A 23,243-nucleotide genomic window follows, 5' to 3' on the forward strand; every position below is an offset into this window, starting at 1 on the left:
TTCTCCATCCTTTCCCTAGCTTCATTATTCACCAGCCATGTTCTGGTAGCATTTTCTGGTGTGGAACACATGCAGATCAGCAAATTTCCTCTTTCTTATCCTGGATGTGCAGGACTGTTGGTCAACCCTGAAGGCGTGGCCGACAGCACCATCGCACCTGCCTGAACAAAGCCTGTCTAACGCGGGCATTTCACCCCGAGAAGCATCTTAGAGTGCCTCGCGCTGCCACTGTGGAAGGGACGTCTCTGAGGCTTTTCACAATCACCTAAAGTAAAAGAAAATGAAGATAATTGTCTGAATTTAAGTAAAAAATTTTAAAAAGATCCTAATTTTAAAGAAAGGGGTCTTTGAGGTCTTTAGATTTCTAGCCAGAGACAGCAGGGTTTTCCGCTGTGACTGAATTCTCCTGAAAACTTCTGAACGTTGCAAAAAGCTTTGACCGAGTGGCCTCCTGACTCCACAGACTTTGCTTCTTTCCTTCAGCTCTGTGGACATCACGTTCAAAAAATCTGACTGAGTTTTTGCCTCCAGTGTGAAGTCCGTATTTTAAGATAATCTTAGATTCCCCTTCATTTACTTGATGACTTGGGGGCTTTTCTCGGTTCTTTAAGCCAGAAGCTTTCAACATATTCCAGGAGGTCAGTTCATCAAACTTTATGGTGTTTTACTCTGGGACATAAATCAGCTGTGCTGGAAGCAGTGGGCTAAGAATGATGTCCTTGTCTGTTTTGTGCTGCTGTAACAGAATCCCACAGACAGTAATTGGCAGTGAACCAAAATTTACTTGGCTCCCAGTTCTGGAGGCTGGGAAGTGCAAGACTGATGGGCCACATCATGACATACGGAAGGCAGGCATCGTATGGGGAGAGCCCAAGAGAGGGCTGCACTTGCTTTCATAACAAGCCTGTTCATGATGCAACATTAACATAGGTCACAGAGGTGACTGTATCACCTTTAAAGGTCTCACCTCTGTTTCCCTGGGCATTGTGTCCAACACATGAACTTCAGGGGACAAATTCAAACCATAGCAGATGGTATGGTCTATAATTAATTGCAGGGAGCCATTAATTTGGGAGCTAAGAATATACTTAAAGTTCTGGGAGGTTGCGTCTCCATCAGAGTCATGACAACAGTCAGAGTTGGTGGTATTTTCAGCTGTGTCATGTGAATTATATGGGTCCCTTGAGTAACATCCCATAAAGTGTGTTTGACTTGTCAGGGCATCACAGATCCTTGCTGTCTGGTACCTGAACTTCCTTGGCCCATAAAGTGTGTTTGACTTGTCAGGGCATCACGGATCCTTGCTGTCTGGTACCTGAACTTCCTTGGTCCTTCTACAACATGGCACAACTAGATCCCAGGATATCCTACTGTGTCACGGTTTTTTCTCGTCTTTATTTTTTCTATTCTTCTATATCACGATGTGAATGAGATTGTCCAGGAGCGAAGCAATGTAGGAATAAATATAAACACTACTATCAGGAAACTAACATATTCCCTTGTTTGAACCCTCGAGTTAGTTTATAAATTGCTGACACCTCTGGGTCTTCACCTGGCATCTTCCTCTCATCTGAAAAGTCTTGGCTTGCAGTGAGACTTACTGGTGGCACCTGTCTCCTCTTTCCACTTTTATGTCACGTGTGTTATTAACACCACGTACTAACCCTCTGCCCCATTCATTCCGTAAACGTGGGAAGGTCCACCCGGCATTGTGCGCATGCCGGGTCTTCCTAATGAGTGAGACGATTTCTTGGACCCTGAAGGATTTTTGTGGATAATGATGAAAACAAATGTGAAAGCAAATAAATGCAATAATTCAGTGTCCAGGACTCCCTGAGGACCCAGAAGCAGGTTCTCACTTCTGCAAGACAGTAGAGGGGTCAGAAACTTCACCTCAAGGAAGTGATGATTAAGAAATGAAGAAAGATTCTGATTTGACTTAAACAAAAGTGATAAGGAAGAGCATTCTAGGCATGAGAGTTTGAAAATGAAATTCTGTATTTACAAATTTGCATTCTTTTTGTTTTACCCTATAGTTTAGACAGTGTGGGTCCAATATGGGATTCATGTTTCTTGATTATAACAGATTCCTTGATTTTCTTTGTATGTCTCCAATTCAACTAGCACCAACACTCCTGAAAACAGAGAGAGAAGTCAAATACTCTAGCATAGCATCTAACAGAATTATTAACCAAGGGAAACCAAGGGAAGCAGGTGGGAGGGGTGTGCAGAGGACGGGTAAATTCACCCTGAATGGTGTGATGCTGGCTGTCAGGGTGATGGGCACACTTCTAACTTGGACTCAGACTGCACAAGAGTGATTCACATAACTAAAATGTGTGTACCCCTGTAATATTCTGAAATTTTCAAAAATATATATTGGATGAATCAATCTCCCAAATCCACTGATCATAATCTAGGGTAAGGGTAATTTCTTTGCCCTGGAAAGTAGTTGTCTGTCACTTTGTATATGATGCCACCACCTGTGCCTGGTAGAAATTTTTGCTTGGTAGAACTTTAGGGAGAAAGGCCAGGTCTGGCTAGAGTGTTTCCAGGAGCTACAGAAAAGATACACAGATTCTAACCAGGTGTGGGTTGTGGGTTAAGCTCTGGCTTATGAACTTGTTCCTAATTTTTAAAAATGATGTGCTTCAACCTATATCATGCATAAGTACATAACAAAATAGGGTAATTCAAACATCCAGTTTCATTTTGACAATCTTCTTTGTTTAAAAAAAAAAAAGACTGATAAATCTCTGACACACAGTGTGAAAGCAACAGTTTGGCTCTTTCCCCCAAGCTGTCTACTGCTCAACTAATGGGCTCCTGCCCCTCAGTGCCTTCCTGGCTCTTCCCTGGGACTCCTGGGCATCTCCCCAGCATGGACGTGTCTCCACAGCACTCCACACTAAGGTGTAAAACTGCTCACACCTTTTTATTTCTGAGAGGAAAGCTGGAAGCACTCTGATCTAAAGCTCAACAAGGGTGTGGATTCCTAGTGGGCGCAGCCCCAGCGCCTGCCAGATTCCCCATGGTCTCTGCGTAGAATTCATTTCCTCTCCCTGACCTCGGCCTTGTCTCTCCTGTGCCATCACCCCTGGACTGCAGGCAAGCCGGCCAGCCTCCGGGGACACCACACACACACACACATACACATACACGTACACATACACACACATTCACACACACCTACACACACACCTACACATACACATTCACACACACATATTCACACAATGTACACACATGTACATATACACACACATTCACACTCACACATGTACACATACTCATTCACACATGTACATAGACACATTCACATACACGTACACATACGTACACATACACACATTCACACTCACAGATGTACACATACTCCTGCTTCTTAAGGCAAAACGCTAATTCTCAGAGACATTACAGACTCAAGTCGAAAGGAGAAAGGAGTTCTGACTACCCTGTAACTTGCAAGGAAGCATTCTCTCCAGCAGTCCAGACATCGCACTGTTACACAGGAAAAATACAGAATTCCCTTCCTCCATCCCATCACCACCCTTATCCTCCTCCCTGTGCAGTTTTAGGTTGTACTCAAGAGCTCCACTGGGAACCAAGAAAGGGGGGGATTCCAGGGCAGTAGCCTCATCCCAGCTTGCTCTTTAACAAAGAGATTTTTTTTTTTTATTTCTGCTCCATTAAGGAATAGATTAACTCCTTATCTAAGAGTCCACTTTACCCTCAATTTCTAACTAGGCAGGAGGGAAGCCAAAGCCGCTGGATTAATCTCCCTGCCTCAGTGCGGGTAACTGATGACCTGTGGGCTCAACCGCGGGCCACGTGGTCTGACCACGGGCTTATTTTTCCTGAATCATGATTCATTTTCATTAAGTCTTACAAAGGAATAAAAGTACAGCTGGATTTAAACACTCTGTGCAGCATTTAATGAATCATCTTTCCTGAAGAACAGGCAAGTTACACAAACCCTCCCAGACAGTTCAGACAGCGTGGTCATCAGGGTCGTATGATACACACTCGAGTTAATTATGGGGAGTGTTCAATTCCTTCAAGAAATCTTAAAGGAAAGAATCTTAAACAGCACAGCCCTGTATCCTGGTGAGGCTGAAATTGGTCAAAAGCAGAGCTGAATGCCAAACGATGATTTCTGCTAAATAATTCAGGCCATCTGAACTATGATATTTTTCCTTACTTTAATGAGCATAATGGGTGCAATTAGAGACTGTCTTTTCCTCACAGCGCCCAACACAATGTGCTCTTGCCTAGCTGGGGACCCGTTTTCTCAGGGACACTCATAGCTGCGAATCTGTCCTGTGTTCCCAGTAACCAGCATTTGTAGCCACTAAATGAATGTATCTCCAAGTCACTGCCTGAGTCAGTTCTGCTGATGATTCTCCTGATGAAACAAAGGGATTGCAGAACAGAAAGTAGATTGTTCAGTAAGCTAGTTTAGTCCGTGATGCATCTTCATTTGCAAAATGGGAGAAGGCAGTCTGGAGGCCCGGCTGCACCTCTCACGCTGTCCTCTCTGTCCCCACGCAGGGCGGTGACGCCGACATGGTGGACAAGAACAAGTGCTGCACGCTCTGCAACATGTCCTTCACCTCCGCGGTGGTGGCCGACTCGCACTACCAAGGCAAGATCCACGCCAAAAGGCTAAAGCTGCTGCTGGGGGACAAGACGCCCCTGAAGACCACAGGTGCGTGTGTGAGACGGCTGTCACGGGGGAACTGAAAACCGTGGACGGTGCTGGGCACGTGCGCTGGGCTCCGTCTTTGCAGGACCAGGTCACCCCCAGGCCCTGTGCCGGACTCAGAGTCACTGAGCCCCTGGGGGAGAGTTGGGGCCCCCGCAGGCCTTGCTGTCCCGAGAGCGTGATGTGCAATCCCCAGTGCTTGTGCTGCAAGCCTGGTCTCTCCCGATTAGTGACTCAGCAGCTTACACCCGGCACTAGCTGCTGTTAGCATCCTGCAAGATGTTGTTGAACTTGTTCCTAATTTTTAAAAATGACACACTTTGACCTATTATCCTGCATCATCAGGTGAAAAATAGGGTAATTCAATCATCCACCTTCACCTGGACAACCTCCCTTTGAAAAAAATGCGAGACTCCGTTGCATCTTGCAAGATGTTGCCTGTTGTGTCTGTTGTCCAAGGTTGGACAACTAAGTTTGCAAACTCGTCCTGGAAAAAGTGCTACACACCTCCTTGCTGAAATCACTGCAGCCACCTTCGAAGTCCTCCCCTTGGGAAGCCGTGCGCTGACGCCAGCACCTAATCCACCCTTCAGTACATTTGGATCTCTTTTTCTGCCATGGCCCTCTGAGCTGTCATTGCTGGAGGTCTTACAATTTAAGTTCTGTAACTCATCCTAGAAAAGGGCCCCATACCTTACTACTGACTCTCAGTCACTATGGTCACCTTCAGAGAATTCCCCTCGGCCGTCTGGTGACCCTGGTGATCCTCAGCAGTGAGGTATGTAACTTCTAGGGTGAGTTAGAGAACCTCATTGTCCCATCTGGGATGTTTTGCAAAATGTTCTGTCTCTCCTGTTTTCTGACTTCAGTCTGTAATCAGTGTGGGAAAGGGGCCATGTGGGGTGGAGAGACCCCTGCCGACATCGCCCTCCTGTCTTACCTGGGGAGAAGGAGACGGAGAGGAATTCAGCAGCCTGGAAAGCCTCCCAAGCGTGCAGACAACTGCGGGGTTTTTTCCTGAGCTGTCATTCCTATCATCTTTGCAGGGGATCTTATGATTCAAGCCTATTAATTTTCAGAAGTAAAAGCTTAAATATGGATAACAGATTATTTGACCTTCTAATCACTTAACTAAAATAAATTCCTCAGAGGTCTTTCAAACCATGGAACTAAAATACTCTTATCATTTAATCAAGATAGACTATTTGGACAAGATTTATGTTGTGGTGAAGATGTTGCCAGAAAGGTTAATCCTGCAAAGTTGGGGGGGGGGTGGGTATAGTTCACGGCGCCTACTCATTCTATGCAATTAAAATTTACCAGTACATTTTATCTTGCTGTCTAATGAATCATGCATAACTTGTGGGTGTAATTATTTTTTAAATGATATTTTGGAAATTAGCAAGAGTCTAAAACAATGCTTGACTTTTATTTTCACTAGCATTTTTCTTAAGAAAAGCGTCCTCTTTTACATAGAGAACAGCAAGGAATCTTTTCATTGTATTTTTCAACTCAGGTGAATTAAAGAACATTGTCTTTGTAGAGGTGGCTGTGACATTCAGGCATCAGATGGATTTGCAAAGCACAGGGAAGTTGGAAAGCAGTGCCATGTGTTTCTAGCCCACTGTGCGTCAGCAGGCCCACTGTGCGTCAGCAGGCCCACTGTGCATCGGCAGGCCCACTGTGCCTCAGCAGGCCCACTGTGCGTCAGCACTGCTGAGAAGTCTCTGGAAACTCCTGACTCCCTCAAAGCCTGGATGTTCACCTTGTAACCTGCTCCCCATCACATCTCTTAAAATAGACACCCCCGAGAAACAGTCACTGGAAAATTTTTACCTGTTTTCCATGAATGAGTAACTAGGTTATTTGTTCTCTCTGCCTAAGTGGAATATTCCTGTTAAATTAGATTTTGGAGGTGGTGAAGGAAGAGGAGAATCTGCTTCTCTCTTTATCACGTTGATTAGTAAATGGGCGAGTTATTACCTCTGTAAAAAATTCACCACATGGCAAAAATAATTCTTTGTGAATTTAAATCCAGCCTCAGGACAACCAGGCATCAAATTGTTTTTCTGGGTTGAAATCCCCTCAGACCTGGTAAACAGAACTTGGGGGTGATTTGTTAGTTGTCCTCAATATAGTCCAAAGGCAAAGTCAAAGGCACTGAGATGTGAAGTCCCTACGAATGGCTTAGTCTCCACTGTCTGTAGGGCCAGCCCAGCCCCCAGGGTTGCAGAAGCCAGGTTGCTCCTTAGTAAGAAGGGTCTGGGGGTAAGAAGCACTGACAACCTTGTGCCAGCACTCCCTTTCTCCCCAACACACCCCTCCTGCATCTTGTCCTTGCATCCACCCCCTTATGATGCTGCTTTGAACAAAAGGGGTCTTGGGAAATGGCATACAAGATAAAATCACAGGGCCTGGGAGGCTGACCTGGTCCCTGGTCTCTGCTGCTGGGGAGCAGAGAAAGAAAAGCACCTTGCTAGAGGGAAAGCCCCTTTCTGGGGGTTATCAGGTTCCAGTGCAAGCAGAGTCAGGCATTGGGAGCTGTGGCCCGGGTGAGGGGTCTGGAGGCCTCATAGGAGGAAGGTACCAGCAGTAGAGGGTGTGGGCACAGGGAACACATGGCAATCCAGCCGGCCACTGGTGTCGGGAAGCTCTGGAGGGTTCCAGGGAAATGAAGCTCCGAGGACCATGGCAGAACCCACTGTTGAAGACAAGGTGCCAGGCTGAAAGCCAATCCCAGAGAGGAAACCAGCAACTTGCATTCTAGACTTAGGGCTCTCAGGCACACGGTCAGTCACTGCAAGTACAAGGCAAAGGGAAGAAGACCCAAGGCACGTGCTGCCCGAGCCCCCGAGTGTAGCTCCTGGGACAGGTGCGGGCTGCCGCCTTCCCACTGTCTGCACCCAGCCCTGCAGAGCGTTCCCAGCAGGACGTCACCTTGCACAGCTGCCCAGGCACATCCAGCAACCTCTTTGCCTAATCAGCCAAGTTGCCTGAAATTGCTTCTGCCATGAAAACCAAAGAAGTAAAGGAGCATAGAAATCCCGCCCAGCAGAATGGAGATGCGAGAGGGCGGCCATGCCCCTGCTCCAGGGTGCAGCTTCAGCTGCCTCTCCATGAGTGGCCGGCCCTGAACGGCAGTGATTTGCAGGTAGAAATAATTGAAGCACAATTCACTGCTTCTCCAGCTCTCTGCCTGATGAGGGAGAGCAGTCGGTATCTGAGAATCACTCCCTTCCCTCCTCTCGGAGCTGCACTTTAATCAAGCATCACCCGGGTCTCCTGCAGAACTAGGTACGGTTTGCGACGCCTTCTCTGGATAGGAGCAGGTGAGCTGGACTCTCCGTGATGCTCCGCAGAGCCCCTGGAACAGAAGCCAGCTCAGTCTCGCTCAGTGTGTTCAGGATCTGTGTTCTAGCTCACGCTTTTCTAGAACCTGCTGAGAAGAGCAAAGCATGAGGAGGGACCTACACGTCAGGTCTCAGACCTCAGGGTGGAGATCTCGCCAGGTGGCAAGTGAGTTGGGCCGCTGTCCTCATGCAGGAGCCCAAGAAGCCACATGCTGGAAAGGACGTGGAGAACACTTGGGGGCCTGAGGCCAGAACAGTGAATGCCATGGAAACCCTGTCAAGGGCAGAAGAGTAAAGGAGGCTGGGCTCGCTTGGTGCAAAGGAGAGACCATGCTGGGGCCAATCTTTGGAAGGCTTTCATAGGAAGAAGAGAGAATCGTGTGTGCGCACACGTGCCTGCAGACATGTGCATGTGTGCTTGGATGCAACAGATATAACCAGTAGGCAGGTAGAAAATTGGGGGATTATAGCTGAGCTCCCTGTAAGGTGTTACTAATATTAGAGATGCTTTAGAAACGGAGTGACCGTGTGAGCCATTGAAGTAGAGGCTGGTTGACCGCTTGGCAGGCAGGGCTCCAGCCTCCTGTTAGTGGTAAAGTCGCTCTGAGATTGTCGGCCACATGTTAGCCATGGCCTGGAGTCCTCAGTGTAATGAGGCAGCAGCGCAGCTGTAAGTCCAGCCCAGCTCTGCCCTAACCAGGTGAGTGGCCTGGGCAGGGGTGCTGTTCTCCCCACCTCCATGTTCTCGTCTGTCATTTCATTTCCAGACCAGGCACATTTGTCATTCTGACTCTTACACAGTCGCACACTTCAAGGGTAAGTTGGGTCAGGCACAGGTGAGCATTTGGTGGCAAAGCTGATCTGCGGGGTGGCTGGCTTTCTTGCCTCTAGCAGAGCCTCTTGTGTCTTGATCAGCATCTTAGGTGTTGTTTGAATGCCCCCTTGACTCTAACTCAAGGGGACATTGTGTTGTGTCCCTTAGGAGACAAGGCTTTCTGGAGTGAGTTCTGCCCCCTGGGGCAAGGCAGTGCTGTGGGTTCAAGGAGGACACTGTGAACTTGGGGAGAGATGGTCAGGGAGCCCAGGGTGGACAGGAAGACACTGTGAACTTGGGGAGGGATGGTCAGGGAGCCCAGGGGACAGGCTCTGGGCACTCAGGAGGCCGCTCAGCAGGATGAGACCGAGCCACCAAGCCTAGGGCAAGACCCTACCCTGGCAGGTAGAAGAAATAAGAAATAGTTCCCAAGATAGGAAGTCAAGATAGAATAGGGAACCAGACACGAGGATGAGGGCCCAGAAGAGGGTCAGGGTCTTAAGAATATAGAGCCAGCCCTCATCAGAATAGAAACTGTAGGTCCCTCCCAAACCTCAGAAGTCAGGCTGAAGCCCTCCAGTCCTGCTTCCCCAAGGCCAAGCTTGGCCGGGAGCTGCGTGTGTGGTGAAGATGTCTCCTTCCAACTAGAGGAGAGGGAGGGCAAACAAATGGGCCAGCAACATCCTCGAGGCCAGCGCTGAGTGATAGCTTCACTCTGGACTCCTGTGTGCTGGAGCCTCCCTGGCACCCCCGAGATAATCTTGGGCACTTTCTTCCCAAGCCACTTCCTCAGTGAGGTCAGCAGTCCTGCCTCTGGTGAGCCCCATGGCTAAGATCACAGGCTGCAGGGTGGTGTCTGCCGTGTGCATGGAGCTGAGCCGTGCTAGTTCTATGCAGTCGGGGTGGTGTCTACCATGTACACAGAGCTGAGCTGTGCTAGTTCTGTCCACTGAGGGTGGTCTGCTGTGTGCATGGAGCTGAGCTGTGCTAGTTCTTTCCAGTGTACACGGAGCTGAGCTGTGCTAGTTCCGTCCACTCAGTGCGGTGTCTGCCGTGTGCATGGAGCTGAGCTGTGCTAGTTCTGTCCACTCGGGGTGGTGTCTGCCGTGTGCATGGAGCTGAGCTGTGCTAGTTCTGTCCACTCGGGGTGGTGTCTGCCGTGTGCATGGAGCTGAGCTGTGCTAGTTCTGTCCACTTGGCGTGGTGTCTGCCATATACACAGAGCTGAGCCATGCTGGTTCTGTCCACTTGGGAAGTGCAGCTATTTTTCTTGAGTCTGCCCTGATCTCATTGCTGTGTAATTTTGCACTTGAACTATTTTATTGCCCAGAGTCCCAGGCTCCTTCTGCTGGTCTGTAAACCCTTCTCAGATAGGAGCCACTCCTCTACCCTTGTTCCATGTTCTGCTGCGTCACTGTACACAAGTTTACGGCCCTGTTCTCCTTCACAACAGAGAGAGTGATGCAAACACACAGTCTGGTGCTTGGCCCTGGCTTTATGACAAGTCTGAGAGCACAAGTACAGACCAGGCTGCGGGGTCACGGGAGCCCTCAGGAGAGCACAGATCAGAATCTGCCAAATGAGGCTTTAAAGCAGTGCAGCTTGGGCAGCGGGTAGTGGGGGCTGGTGTGACCAGGAGAGCAGATCTGAGCAGGGGTCGGGGGATGGTAGGGGGAATGACCTGAGTCCTCCCAAGGCTGGCCACTCACAGTTTGTATTGTGCTTCAGGGACTTTGGACATGTGCTTGGTGTGTGTGTGTGGGAAATCAAACATGCTGGCCTGGCCTGCCCATCCGGATGTGGATTGGCTGATTCTAGGACATAGTCAGAGCTAAAATGCGTGGTCAGTGTCAAGGCTGTGGGGTGGGCCAGAGATGGGCCCTGATGCTGGAAGAGCCAAACTGGGGAAGGTGAGAGCGGAGCTGAAGCCTGAGGAGGGAAGCTGTGCTGGGGATCCAGAGCACCTGCGTGTTAGTGAGCTTGACCGCCCCAGCTCCCTGTACTGCCCAGCAGCTTCTGACCCCAAGCTAAATAAATGCTTGTAAACTCATGACTGATGGCTCTAGGAAAGGCTGCAGGAAGCAGTTCTTTCTGGCTCTACACTCCTTTTGAGTGGAGCTCAATCATTTTCAGTCGAGCTAGACTTTCTGGCCAAAGGTAGCAGGTGCAGCATTGCGCCTAGGGCCATCTGTTGATGACCCAGCACGGCTGGCAGGCTCGGACAGACAGTGCCTACCCTGAAGCCTGGAAGGAGCATCTCCATGGAAGTTGCAATTTCCTCTTCTAGTACCTTCCTTAAGAGAATTTGTAACTTAGAAATTTGATTTCATGATTATTTAGTTCAGTTCCTCTCTACACATGTTCTGTATGTTGGGAATATAAAAATATAAACGTCTTGCCTTTCTGAGGTTCCCCACCAGAGGGGAGGGAACATGGGCTTCTGGCTACAAGAAACGACAACTGTGGAGACCCACAGACACAGTGGGTACCGAGGAAGGGTAACATGATCACAGAGAGAGTTCCGTGTAGGAATTCACAAAGAAGATGATTTATGTCAGGCCTTGATAACCATGTAACCTGAAGGACTCTGGGGGTTTTTCTCAGTTTTTCATAGGTCCAAATTTCCAACCTTATGGGGCTGCCGCTTTTGGCTGGCGACTTCTTTATGGAGGAGGAGGGGAGGCCGTTTTTGCAATAAAGGGGTCTAGCAGTGTCCCTGGCCTCCACCCATTACATCCCAGTAGTGCCACCCACTAACTGTGACCATAAAAAATTGTCTCTGGACATGGCCAAATGTTTTTCAAGTGGGCAAAATTGACCCCAGTTGAGAACCAGTGATGCAGATTGGAGTTAGTGAATTATGGCCCAAGGACCACGTCTGGCCTGCTGTCTGCTTTGTATACTCTGCAAACCAAAAATGGTTTCTATGTTTTTAAATGGTTAAAAATTTTTTTTAAAAGACTATATTTTGTAGCAGAGGGGAAATACATGAAATTTGGATCCAGCATGTGTCAAGTATGATTGAAACACAGCCAGGGTCACTCATTTGCCTAAGGTCTGCACTGCCTCTGTGCAACAGGGGCAGAGCCCAGTAATTGTGACAGCAATGATGACACAGGCCACAAAGCCTTAGATGCCCAGAAAGTGGTCCTTGGCACAAAATGCCCGTGAAGTGGTCCTTTATACAAATGCTCACAAAGTGGTCCTTTTCCATAAAAGTTTTGCCAAGCCCTGGTCCAGATGATGTATGCTTTCGAGGGAGAGGTGGCCAGGAGAGGATGGTGGTGGTCTGAGCTGTGTAACAGCCCCTGCAACTTTTTTGGCACTAGGAACTGGCTTCATGGAAGACAATTTTTATACGGATGGGGGTGTGGTAGGGGATGATTCAAACCTGTTACATCTCCACCTCGGATCACCAGGCATTAGATTCTCATAAGAAGCACAACCTGGACCCCTCACATGTGCAGATTACAGCGGGGTTTGAGATCCTGGGAGAACCTAATGCGTCCCCTGATTGACAGTGGGCAGAGCCGAGTCTGTGATGTGAGCACTGGGGAGCGGCTGTGAATACAGGTGAAGCTTCACTCACTTTCCCACAGCTTACCTCCTGCTGTGTGGCCCAGCTCCTAACCTGCACTGCAGGTGTATAAACCGAAGCTGTCTCCCAGGCTGCTCCCACTGGGGCACTGGGCAGGCACTAGGGAAGGGACTACCATGTGCCTGAGAGAACGAGACCCCAGAAGCTGTCCTGCAAAGAGCCTGGAAGCTCCACAGAGAAGCTGCAAGAACCGAGTAATGGCCGTGTCCCCACTGAGGTCTCCAGGTCAAAGATGTTTACCAAAACTAAAGAGATGACACCACAAATAGATTTTGACAAATCCTTAATATGCTTACACCTTCTGGTTTTTAATTCTTATTTGAAATCTGAGCTCTGATAGGTGTTAGTTTCATAGAGCTGTGGCAATGATCTATCATCAATTACTTGGAACTGATAAACCAGATACTTAAAACAACAGGAATGGAAACCAGATGCTTAAAACTCTCAAGTTTAAAGGCCGGAAGTACAAAATCAAGGTGTGGGCAGGGTTGTAGGCCCAAGGGAAGAAGCCTTCCTTGATTCCCTTCTAGGGGTCCCAGGATTCCTGATACTCCAGCAGCAACACACTCATCCCTGCATCCGTGGCCACATGACCTGCTTGCCCCGTGTGCCTGTGTGTCCTCCCCTCTCCCAAAGACTCTCGTCATTAGGTTTAGGGCCCACTCTAATCCAATGTGATCTCATTTTAGCGCAACTGGTTACATCTGCAAAGGCCCTGTTGCCAAGTAAATTCACATTCTGAAATTCTGAGAGGGCCTGAGTCTGGTGAGGGCACACGACTCACCCCAGTGTACAAGCCAACCCCCGTTAATGAGTGGTGGCTGTGGGGATCACAGGCCCTGATGCTAAGTGGGCTGGTGAGTGAGCCCTCCAACCCTTTCTTTTTTTTTTTTTTTATTAAATGATAGCTGTGTTCATTAATGCAAACATGGGGTACAGTGTAGTGTTTTCACATATAATTTGAAATATTTTCATCAAACTGGTTAACATAGACTTTGTGTCATTTACTTAGTTATTGTGTTAAAACATTTATACTCTAGTTCTAGAAAAATTCACTTGTACCCTTGTTAGACAGACCATATAGGTGATCTTTCCAGTCACTCTCCCTCCACCCATCTCCCCTTCTCCCCTCCTCTCCCCCACCCCCTCCCCATATTCTTGGGCTAGAATTAGGTTGTAGCTTTCATTTGAGATCTATAAATTAGTTTCATAATAGCCTCCGCCCCTTTCTAATGATGAACCCATGGAAAGAGGACGCCTGGAGAGAGAATGAAGCTGAGGTCTCGCTCAAAATTCTGAAGAAAACATCGCTTAGCTCTTCTCTTTAAACTCATTTTCTGAAGAGAATATGAATGAGAAGAAAACTGAAGCACAGGAAAAGCTCTTTACACTGTAGGTATTTTTATTCTCTACCATTCAACAAAGCAAAAGTTTAAAGTGATGAATAATCTGCACGGATTAACGAGAAAATCCTTTTGTGTCTGTGGCAGAGACTCTGCTTATCTGAAACCCACTCGCTTCCTATATGCCTCTGACTTTGAATTGATCGTTTATTACATACGTTCAGGCTGCAAGGTGGAAGAGGGCTTTTCAGCCTGCACGAGACTGTGGGAGAACTGGGAATAACCCTCCCTGTGAGCTGCTGCGGCTCCCTGGGTGATGTATGTCCCTTAAAGTTACAGTCTCAGGGATAAGCTTTTGCGACTACATCTATCATTGACAGTGAAAATGGGTATTGATCACAAACATTAGCTCGACAGGTAATAACATCAAACTTAGCTTCGTTTCTGACCCTTCAGAGTTTGAAGTGGCTGAAGGGCTAATAGTGTCCCAGCGCGGCTCGAGGATGGTTAGAGGACAGTGTCAGTCTCTTCTGTTCATCCTCTTGGATAAATATTCATAGGATGCATACAAATTGGAAGCATATATTAGAATAATGATAAACATTTAAGTGTCTGTTTTTTTTTCAAATTGTTACTTTGGTTAGTTAAATTTTAGTTCAATATCGAGGTGAAAGACTGTGGTTTGGCAGGAAGTTCTATAACTGTCCTCTGCTTGGTTTTACAAAACTCCTCTCCTTGTAAAATAGATGATATACAGATTTATGTAGAGCACAGATTCTGTTTGCACCTACGTGACCTCTCATGGTTGTTGTAACTCTTCAGGTTTCAATCTCTTACTGGTAAAGTTATAAACGTGCATTTTATAATTATTACAGCAAAGCAGAAATACATATAAAATATCCAATATGGTGCTGGTCACAGAAGCCGGAATGCAGTGGATATATCACTGCATGTAATACACATGTGGGCACAGTCAGTGCCCATTGTCAGAGGATTCTGTATTTGCAAATGTGCTCACTCACTCAACTCCCAAATTAATGCTTAGGACACCTTGATTCCCACACTTGTACAGAACTGGGAGATTGGAGTCGCGCCCTGTGCACAGTCCCAGCTGAGGGTGGACAAAGTGACACTTGGCTTGCTGTTTCCACTCTCATACTATCAAATCTCCTTACTGGAGTCTCTTAGTGCTACAGTTTTTCTTTTTGTTTTTTTCCCATACACTGTGATCCCCCGATCCCCTTCCCCTGTCCACACTCCCCCATTTCTCTACCCCTCCCTTACATTAGCTCATCCGCTGCCTTCATATTAGTATAAAATACATTCGATTCTTGCTTCTCCATTCTTGTGATGCTTTACTAAGAAGAATGTGTTCCACCTCCATCCAGGTTAATACAAAAGACGTAAAGTCTCCATGATTTTTAGTGGCTGAATAGTATTCCATGGTACACATATACCACAGCTTGTTAATCCATTCCTGGATTGGTGGGCATTTAGGCTGTTTTTGTATTTTGGCAATTGTAGAGTCAGCTGTGATAAATAGTCTAGTGCAAATGTCTTTATGATAAAAGGATTTTTTCTTCTTCTGGACAGATGCCCAGTAATGGGATTGCAGGAACAAATGGGAGGTCTGGTTTGAGTTCTTTAAGGTTTCTCTGTACTTCCGTCCCAAAAGATTGTATTAGTTTGCAGTCCCAGCAGCAGTGTCAAAGTGTCCCCTTCTCTCCACATCCCCGCCAGCATCTGCAGCTTTGAGACTTTGTGATGTGGGCCATTCTCACTGGGGTTAGGTGATATCTCGGGGTGGTTCTGATTTGCATTTCTCTGATGCCACATTCTTTTCTTTTGCATTTTTGTGCTTTTTGTTTGGGGCGATTTAAAATGGCCTCAAAGAGTAGTGCTGAAGTATTGTTGTGTTCGTAAGTGTAAAGAGGTGGTGATGTGCCTTCCTAAGAACATGTAAGTTGTTAGACTGTGCAGACATGACTGCTTAGCACCATTAGTGGTGGAGTCAGTGGCATATTTAAATAGAAACACACATAAAATTGGATTATGTGTCAAAATGTTGTGACCACGAGCTTGTGAGAACCTGAGGTTGTATTTCCCTTGGGATCGGGGGTTCAGTATCTGCTAATTCAGTACTCAGCTGTCACCAATGAAATAAAGGTCCATGATGTTTAAAAGATTATAGGTATAGCTGAGGAGGCTGAATCTAGCTTCATAATAAGATCGGTAATCCTAATCAATAATCTTAAAGGTATCGTACAGAAACACCAATTCCTCGTTTCATTTAATCCTCGTGAAAAGCGTGGAGTGTGAGGTCCATGCTTTATGTCCACTTTACTGGTGAGGAGCCTGAAAACCCACACGCTGAGTAACTTGCTGGATTGACATAGGAAGATCCATAGTCAGTTGTCAGACCCAGAACCTCTGATTGCAGATCCCAGGACCTCTCTTTGGTATCTAGCAGGGAATAATATTTCATAAAATCACTTACTGATTTTTGCTCACCTACTGAACAGAACAGTTCAAGTGCCAAGGCCCTCACTAAGCAACAAAGCAGCAAAGACAGATATTTATAAACTTCATATCCAATATTTCTCATCTGTAGGAACAGTGAACAATGCAGGCAAAGGAACTGATAAGCAGTGATCTCGTTCTCTGCGCCTTGTGTGTGAGGATATCCATCTTCCGCTGAAACCTCCTCGGCTCTTTTCTTTTCTCCTTTATTTCCTGTTGAAAATGAGAGAGACAGTTTCAGAACTTTTCCATAAATTTCCATGCCAGACACAGAATTGCTTATTTGAGTTCTCCGTTGAATGAATAACGATCAGGGTATTCTAGATCTGGTTGAAAGTTACATAAATTCAAATTTTGAATAATATATGCATTCCAGGTTCAATCATAACCTCATATTTGCATATAAGATTTTATACACCATAGAAGTTCCATCATCTGAATCAGGCTGTTTGGTTTGCGTGACATAATCTGTCTAGATATTTGTTTTAATAGATGCAAAGAACAGTTTGGCAAACAGGCAGATCATCATAGCAGATTAAATTAGGAAAGTTGGGGTGTTCTCAGGTATCATCTCTATATCAGTGCATTTGTTCCGGTGGTGGTTTTTGGCTTTTCTATGCTGATGAAAATAAGTAATACATTCACAGAATTGCAGAGCTGGAAGGGACTTGATCATAATCTTAACTACCTCATTTTCCCTGTGAGGAAACTGGAGCCCAGAGGGGTGAAATCATTTGCCCAGGGAGATGCAAGTGGCAGATGAGAAGACAGTTCTCCTGCAGTGATCTTCCTTGGAGTCACCGACAGGAGAAACCATCACGGTCAGTCCGTGACTGCCCTACCACAGTTCAGTTTAAGGGAATTATTGTGAGAGGAGCTGGATTCTTTCGGCTGCGACTTTTGCACACTGGATTAGAGGAAGCTTGGCAGAGTGATCAGATCCAGGCTGTTGTCCTTTTGTTTTGCATTTGATGATTAACACAACAGGGATCGATTATTGGGTAGAATTAAAGATTGAAGCCCCTGTTTAGGTGACTTTCATATATCCTTTTAAATACCATAACCTCATTTTTCTCTTTGGAGAGATCCAATAGTGGTATAAGGTAGTTGATTTTAGCAGCTTTTGTGGTGTGGTGAGACCTCTCTCCTAGAAAATGCCCTTTAACATAATTTTATGAAGAGAGATAGTAGAATAATAAAATAATCAATTTCTTGTGTTTACTCTAAAACTATCAACAGGGGACATGATCACAACTGTGTGTGAATGTACACAGAAAGCATTTTTATTTAAAAAAAAAACTATGAGTAAAAGATTTTCTGGCAAAAACTCTTAAATCACTAATATCCCTGTAAGTGTTTAGGGTATGAAATTAAGAAGGTGCTTATAATGTGAGCATCACACCTGAAGTAATGGATAGTGACTATCTCAAACTCTATTCTGATTCTCTGAAATATCTACATGTTTTAAATATCAGCCTTGATGAAATTTTTGCTTTACACTCAGATGAATTTTTAATAATCAGATGCAGAAGGCATGAATTGCTGGATGGTACTTGAGTGCACTAAATATCACATTTTTTAATATTTTTAAAATCAGTTTAAATTACTTCTGTCCTCTGCCCCAAAGATTGATAAGAAAGCCAGCCTTGGTCATTCCCCCAGGGCCCCCTCAAGGGTCCCGAAGTGTGTGGGTGTTCTTGGGAATGTTTCCCTGCCTCTGGGCTATGTCTGGCTGCTTTACAATGCCCCCAGATGCTGTTGTGTGCTGGGCCTCTACAAGCTGTTGGCCAAGCCTGGGGATTCCTCAGAAGTGGGTTTCAATCACCTGTGTTCCTACGTAGGCTGAGATCTCCTCTGTGCCAGCTGGAGCCATAGAAGAGAAGAACTAAGACCTCACCGTCCTGGGGAGGGCCTTTCACTATGGACACACTGTTTCTAAGCTGCCCAGGTCTCTGGCAATGCTCACAACTCTCTCTTTCCCAGTCCCTAAGAAGCCAATTATTAATACTTGCCCACATCTGGCACATCCCTCTTTGACATTCAGATCCCTTTGCCTCTAAGACAACCCAGCCCCAGTGCGTTTGTTCATTCTCTCCTGGGGGAGGGAAGACCTGGCTATCATTTTGGAGTGCAGTAGAAGAAGACCTCTCCTTTTCATGAAGTCAGCCTAGAAGAAAATAAGACTACTAATTTCCCAGTGGGTTACTCTGCTATGTAAATTGTCTGTGATGTGCCACAGATACCCAGCCAGTTTACTTACTGAAAACTGAAATTTCGGTGGTTTTTTTTTTTTTTTTTTAACTCTATTGTCAACCTTCAGAAAAGCTGTTTCTCCTGCTAGAATTCCTGCTAGGTGATTGCTGAGCACACAGTAATGTGCGACTTTGACTGTGAATCCTAAGAGCATTTTGACCATTTTGAGGTGTCATATGTTGCAAAGGAGAGATTACAGGGCCCCTGTTAAGTGTTTACAATCCCATTTGGAGGCAGAAGTTCTTATTTTAATGGTGCTGGCCACAGACATGACCTGGAAATGCTGAGTGTAGTCCTCAGAGGTGTGCAGATGCAGAGGGCTTTGGAAACCAGCACCCCCAGCACCTCCAGCACTCCCAGCATCCCAGCACCCCCAGCATTCCCTGCTGCCATCACTCAGCCGAGAAGCTGCCTGGGTTAAGGGTGGACATGTGGATTCCTGCTGTGAGTCCACCTTGATTAGTGGAACTGCTGGTCACTGGCATCTTCATGCTGCTTTTCTATCAACAGATGAGATCTTAATACCTGGACCTTCCATTTTCAGTTTATAAAACTAATACATCCAGGACGGTGGTGGCAGGGGAGGCAAGAGCCCACCCTGCTGTGTGAATGGGTACTGCATGTTGTCCTTCTGGGCACAAAGGGAGCTTATTATTTTAGGCAAGTAAGTCAGAGAGAAAGAGGTCCACACAACTGAAGAAGCCTGGCAATTTAATATTCAAGAACTACACTTTCTTCTTAAAAAAAAAAAAAAAGTTATGGTTCATCCAGGGACTAGAATAAGAAAGGAAATCTGTCTAGAAATTCACACATCTCTGGGTACCATCTAATCCATTTCTTTCTTTCTGGAAGATTCTGTTTAATTCTAAGTCTGATTGGTGGAATTTAGATTCTCTGCTCCCCCACTGGCGTTAACAATGCTTATTTCTGCAAGCTCCCTCGGTTACCCAACTAGGGCGCAGTTGGCTCTTGAGCATCAGGGATCAGCTCCCTGACACTGCCCCTCTTCCCCAGGCTGGCCCTGTCCCACCCATGGCAAAGATGCTTTCCCACTGTCATCGTCTGTGTGTCATTAAGCTGCACTTCAGCGTCCCTTCTCCTGGCTAAGTAATTCCAAATCCTTCACCCATACACATTTCTTCCACGTACCATCATCTTACCAGCTATTATATACACTTCCTATGATTCCACGAAACATCCTGCATGGCTTTGAATCTTGAACCGTCTTAGTGATGGCAAACTTAGAACCAGCTGCACAAGCACTTACCTGCATGTTCATGCATGAGCTTTTCTGAGTCACTGTCACCAGAGCTCCCAGGCTCAGGCTCACCACGACCTGGCCGCCACTGGGTCAGCCTGTGCATCCGACCTGAGGCCACGTGGGGCAATGGAAAGAACATGAGCAGCAGTTAGGATGCCTGGGTCCCGTCTTGGTTTTCTTGGTGGCCTACCAGTTAACCTTTATCAACACTTTTTATTATAAATTGTACATTTCATTTTAGTCTATTTTTTACTTGTGGTTTATACACACATATACACACAGTGTGCTAAAAATGTATACACGTTTTAAGAAAGGAAAAGACTATTAAAATTGTAATATTTAGTACATACCAAAGACATTTGTTATCTCATATATCTGGTATCTCTTATAATGATAGAAGTCAGATGTAACCTGAGTATTACAGTTTTAACACGGTCTTTTCCATTCTTTAAATGCGTATACATTTTGGCCGCCTCTATGTGTGTATTTATATATAATTTCAGAATATTACAGGGGCATAAAATTTTGGTTACATAAATTGCTTTTGCACAGTTTGAATCAAAGTTGTAAGTGTGACAATTTCAATCCTCATAATGCTCCTGAGAGGTCGAACCATTCAGTCCGTTCATTTTAGGAAACATTCTCAGCGGAGTCAAAGCTGTCCCACCCAGACTCGTGATTTAATCGAATTTGATTTTGTTTTAAAACCTACCTTATTTTATTTATTCCTCGTGCCTTTTTTTTTTTGTATTTTGAGAGCCCAGAGACTTACATAGAATTAATACAATTTAAAATAGTTCTGTGACATTCCTTGAAATCTGTGCATTCCAGATATCGAGCTCCATGAAGGTGCAGGTAGTTCTGCCAGGGCCGGAGCGAGCAGCTGAGTGAAGGAGACACAACCACACAGAGGCTTGGGGAGGTTGGGGCGGACGTGGGGCCTGCGCCAGACACTGTTGCTCCAGTCTGCCGCCTCCAGTCCTGGCTGCACACTACAGACACCTGCAGAGCTTTAAACACCTGTCATTGCTGGGCCCCACCCCAAGACTGTCTGAGTTAATTGGCTTGAGTTGCTGGCTGGAGTCCCTGAGCACTTAAACCTCCCTGGGCACTGAGAACCACCCAGTCCTGATCTGAGACTTTCCTACTGTGGTTTGCATAAAAGTCACCTGGGGTCCAGGGAGGGGCCTGAAATGGAGGTCTTTAATAAACTGCCAGGGATGCTCTCAGCTGTGCATGCTCAGAATAGCAGCTACAGTCCTCCTGGCTGTTAATGACATGCTTGTCCCCACAATTCTCCAGAAGAAATCATTTGTATTCCTTCTCACACACTCCCCTCTGGCTGTGTCTGTGTGGCAACGATGTAGTGTGATCTGTGGCCAAGCCATAGTTAAATTAATGATTCTGGGTGGTACACCTGAATAATTCAGGCATGGGCAGGTGTCTAGTCCCCCAGGGACTGAATTAACCGAAGGGTTTCCAACATTTATCTGCAAAGTCTTATCTAGCCTGAAACTGACTTCCTCATTTGCAGCTGCCCTGGCCCACCGGCCTCCGCATTCAGCCTGAGGAGCACCAATCTAAGATCTTGGCCCTCACACCCTGGGGACCTGGGATGCTTCTTACTTTAGACTTTAACACTCTGCGTCCTCTGGATCCGAGAGAGAGGAGGGACCTTCTGTCTCTCTCACATCTCACCTCCAGAACTTCTAGGGTCGCTCTGCGGCTTCATGGAACTACTCACGAGAGCATCCTTGAGTGGCGGTTAGGAGAAAGTGCTTTGTTTCCAGATGAGCCCAAAGAGATGCATGCAAACCATATGCTTAGCAAACACAGAAAACAAAACAGAGCCGACTTTTATAACTTGCAAACTGTGGGTTCCTGAGGCCCATGTTACTTTTAGGGATATTATCCTTAGACAACTCAGAGAGGAGGTTCAGTAGGAAAATCAGGAGGTTCCCTTTTGGGGGCAGGACGGTGACGAGAGGAGACAGTCAGCTCCTACACACCTTCCTCTCTCAACAGTGAGGCCCCAGCTTCTCCAGGTTAATTCTAAAGGTGCAGTTTCCTTCCTATCTGGGCCAGAAGGCCAGCCCTGCTCTCTTTCTTCCTCTAAACTTATCCCGCACTTTCCCCGTGCTGAGCTCTGGCACCAATCTCTATAAATATTCATGGGATATAAGAAATGATCCAGGAAGCTGGCTCTCTGGTTGAATAGCTGATGCTGCTGGATAAGTGAATCCTTCCCTACCCCTGAGTACAGGGCTGGATTAGGTGACTTGGGAATGCTGGGGGAATAAAAAGAACCCCAGCTAGTGTCAGGGCCCCCGGTCAGCACCCCGGTCAGCACCCCAGTCCTCCTCCTGCCTGCTGTGTCAGGGCCCCTGGTCAGCACCCGGTCCCGGTCCTCCTCCTGCTTGCTGTGTCAGGGCCTCTGGTCAGCACCCCGGGTCCTCCTCCTGCCTGCTGTGTCAGGGCCCCTGGTCAGCACCCCGGTCAGCACCCTGGTCCTCCTCCTGCCTGCTGTGTCAGGGCCCCTGGTCAGCACCCCGGTCAGCACCCAGTCCTCCTCCTGCCTGCTGTGTCAGGGCCCCCGGTCAGCACCCCGGTCAGCACCCCGGTCCTCCTCCTACCTGCTGTGGTGCTGCCTGTGATCCTGGGGGGCCTCCAGTTCAGCACTTCAAGGATGGATCTGCCAGGTGATAGCAAGCCAGCTAGTACTGTCAGGGAAACACACTCAGCCTGACCGGGACTCAGGTGGGGTTTGAGGTTTACAACAAAAGGCCCTCAGTTTCTGGCAGGGGTGGCGAGCACAATTAGCAGGTCATTGATTCCTGCTCAAGCAATAAGCAAAGGATATAGCAGGATAATGTCATAACTTGGAGTGTCTTCCAAATTTAACTACAGTCCTCGTGTCTGTATTTTTTTTTCCACCGTGCTGATAGTTCAAAAGAAATAGCTAATAGGTAAGTTTATCAAATAATCAGATCCAAACAACTTATTTATGTCCTAATAACTTAGTAGCTGTCTGAAAAAATGATGCACATAAATTGAAAAAAAAATTAATAGGTTTACTTCATTAGTAAATAACCGTACTAATAAACGAGTTTGCCTGTTGGGTGATGTGTAGTTTCTCAGACCTTGGAATCAGATTGGATGTTGCCACTGAATAGTTGGATTGAGAGGGTAGTGTTAGGAAATCCAGCTTCACAGAAATATGAAATCATTAATATGAATGGAACATCTCATGTTGAGTTAGTGGTCCCTGGGGTGTCCCGACAATGTTGTTGTGTTTTTCTCAGAGTTACAAAATATCCTACGGACTTCTTACTAGGTAAGAAGGACATCTTTGCGCAATGTTTGGGATCTGTGGCCACAAATTTTTTTTTTTTTTTTTTT

General features: G+C 46.5%; 1 protein-coding gene across 1 annotated transcript in view; it reads left to right on the plus strand.

Annotated features, from left to right (window-relative positions):
• The window catches only part of ZMAT4 (zinc finger matrin-type 4), a 350,346-nt gene that overhangs the window by 235,570 nt on the left and 91,533 nt on the right, over nucleotides 1-23,243 (plus strand). The window contains exon 4 of the mRNA XM_003801079.2: nucleotides 4,552-4,708. Within this exon, the coding sequence (XP_003801127.1) occupies nucleotides 4,552-4,708 (157 nt within the window). The remainder of the gene's footprint in view (nucleotides 1-4,551; nucleotides 4,709-23,243) is intronic.

Source organism: Otolemur garnettii, unplaced genomic scaffold, assembly GCF_000181295.1.
Source record: "Otolemur garnettii isolate 467f Iridium unplaced genomic scaffold, OtoGar3 scaffold00197, whole genome shotgun sequence".
NCBI lineage: Eukaryota > Metazoa > Chordata > Mammalia > Primates > Galagidae > Otolemur > Otolemur garnettii.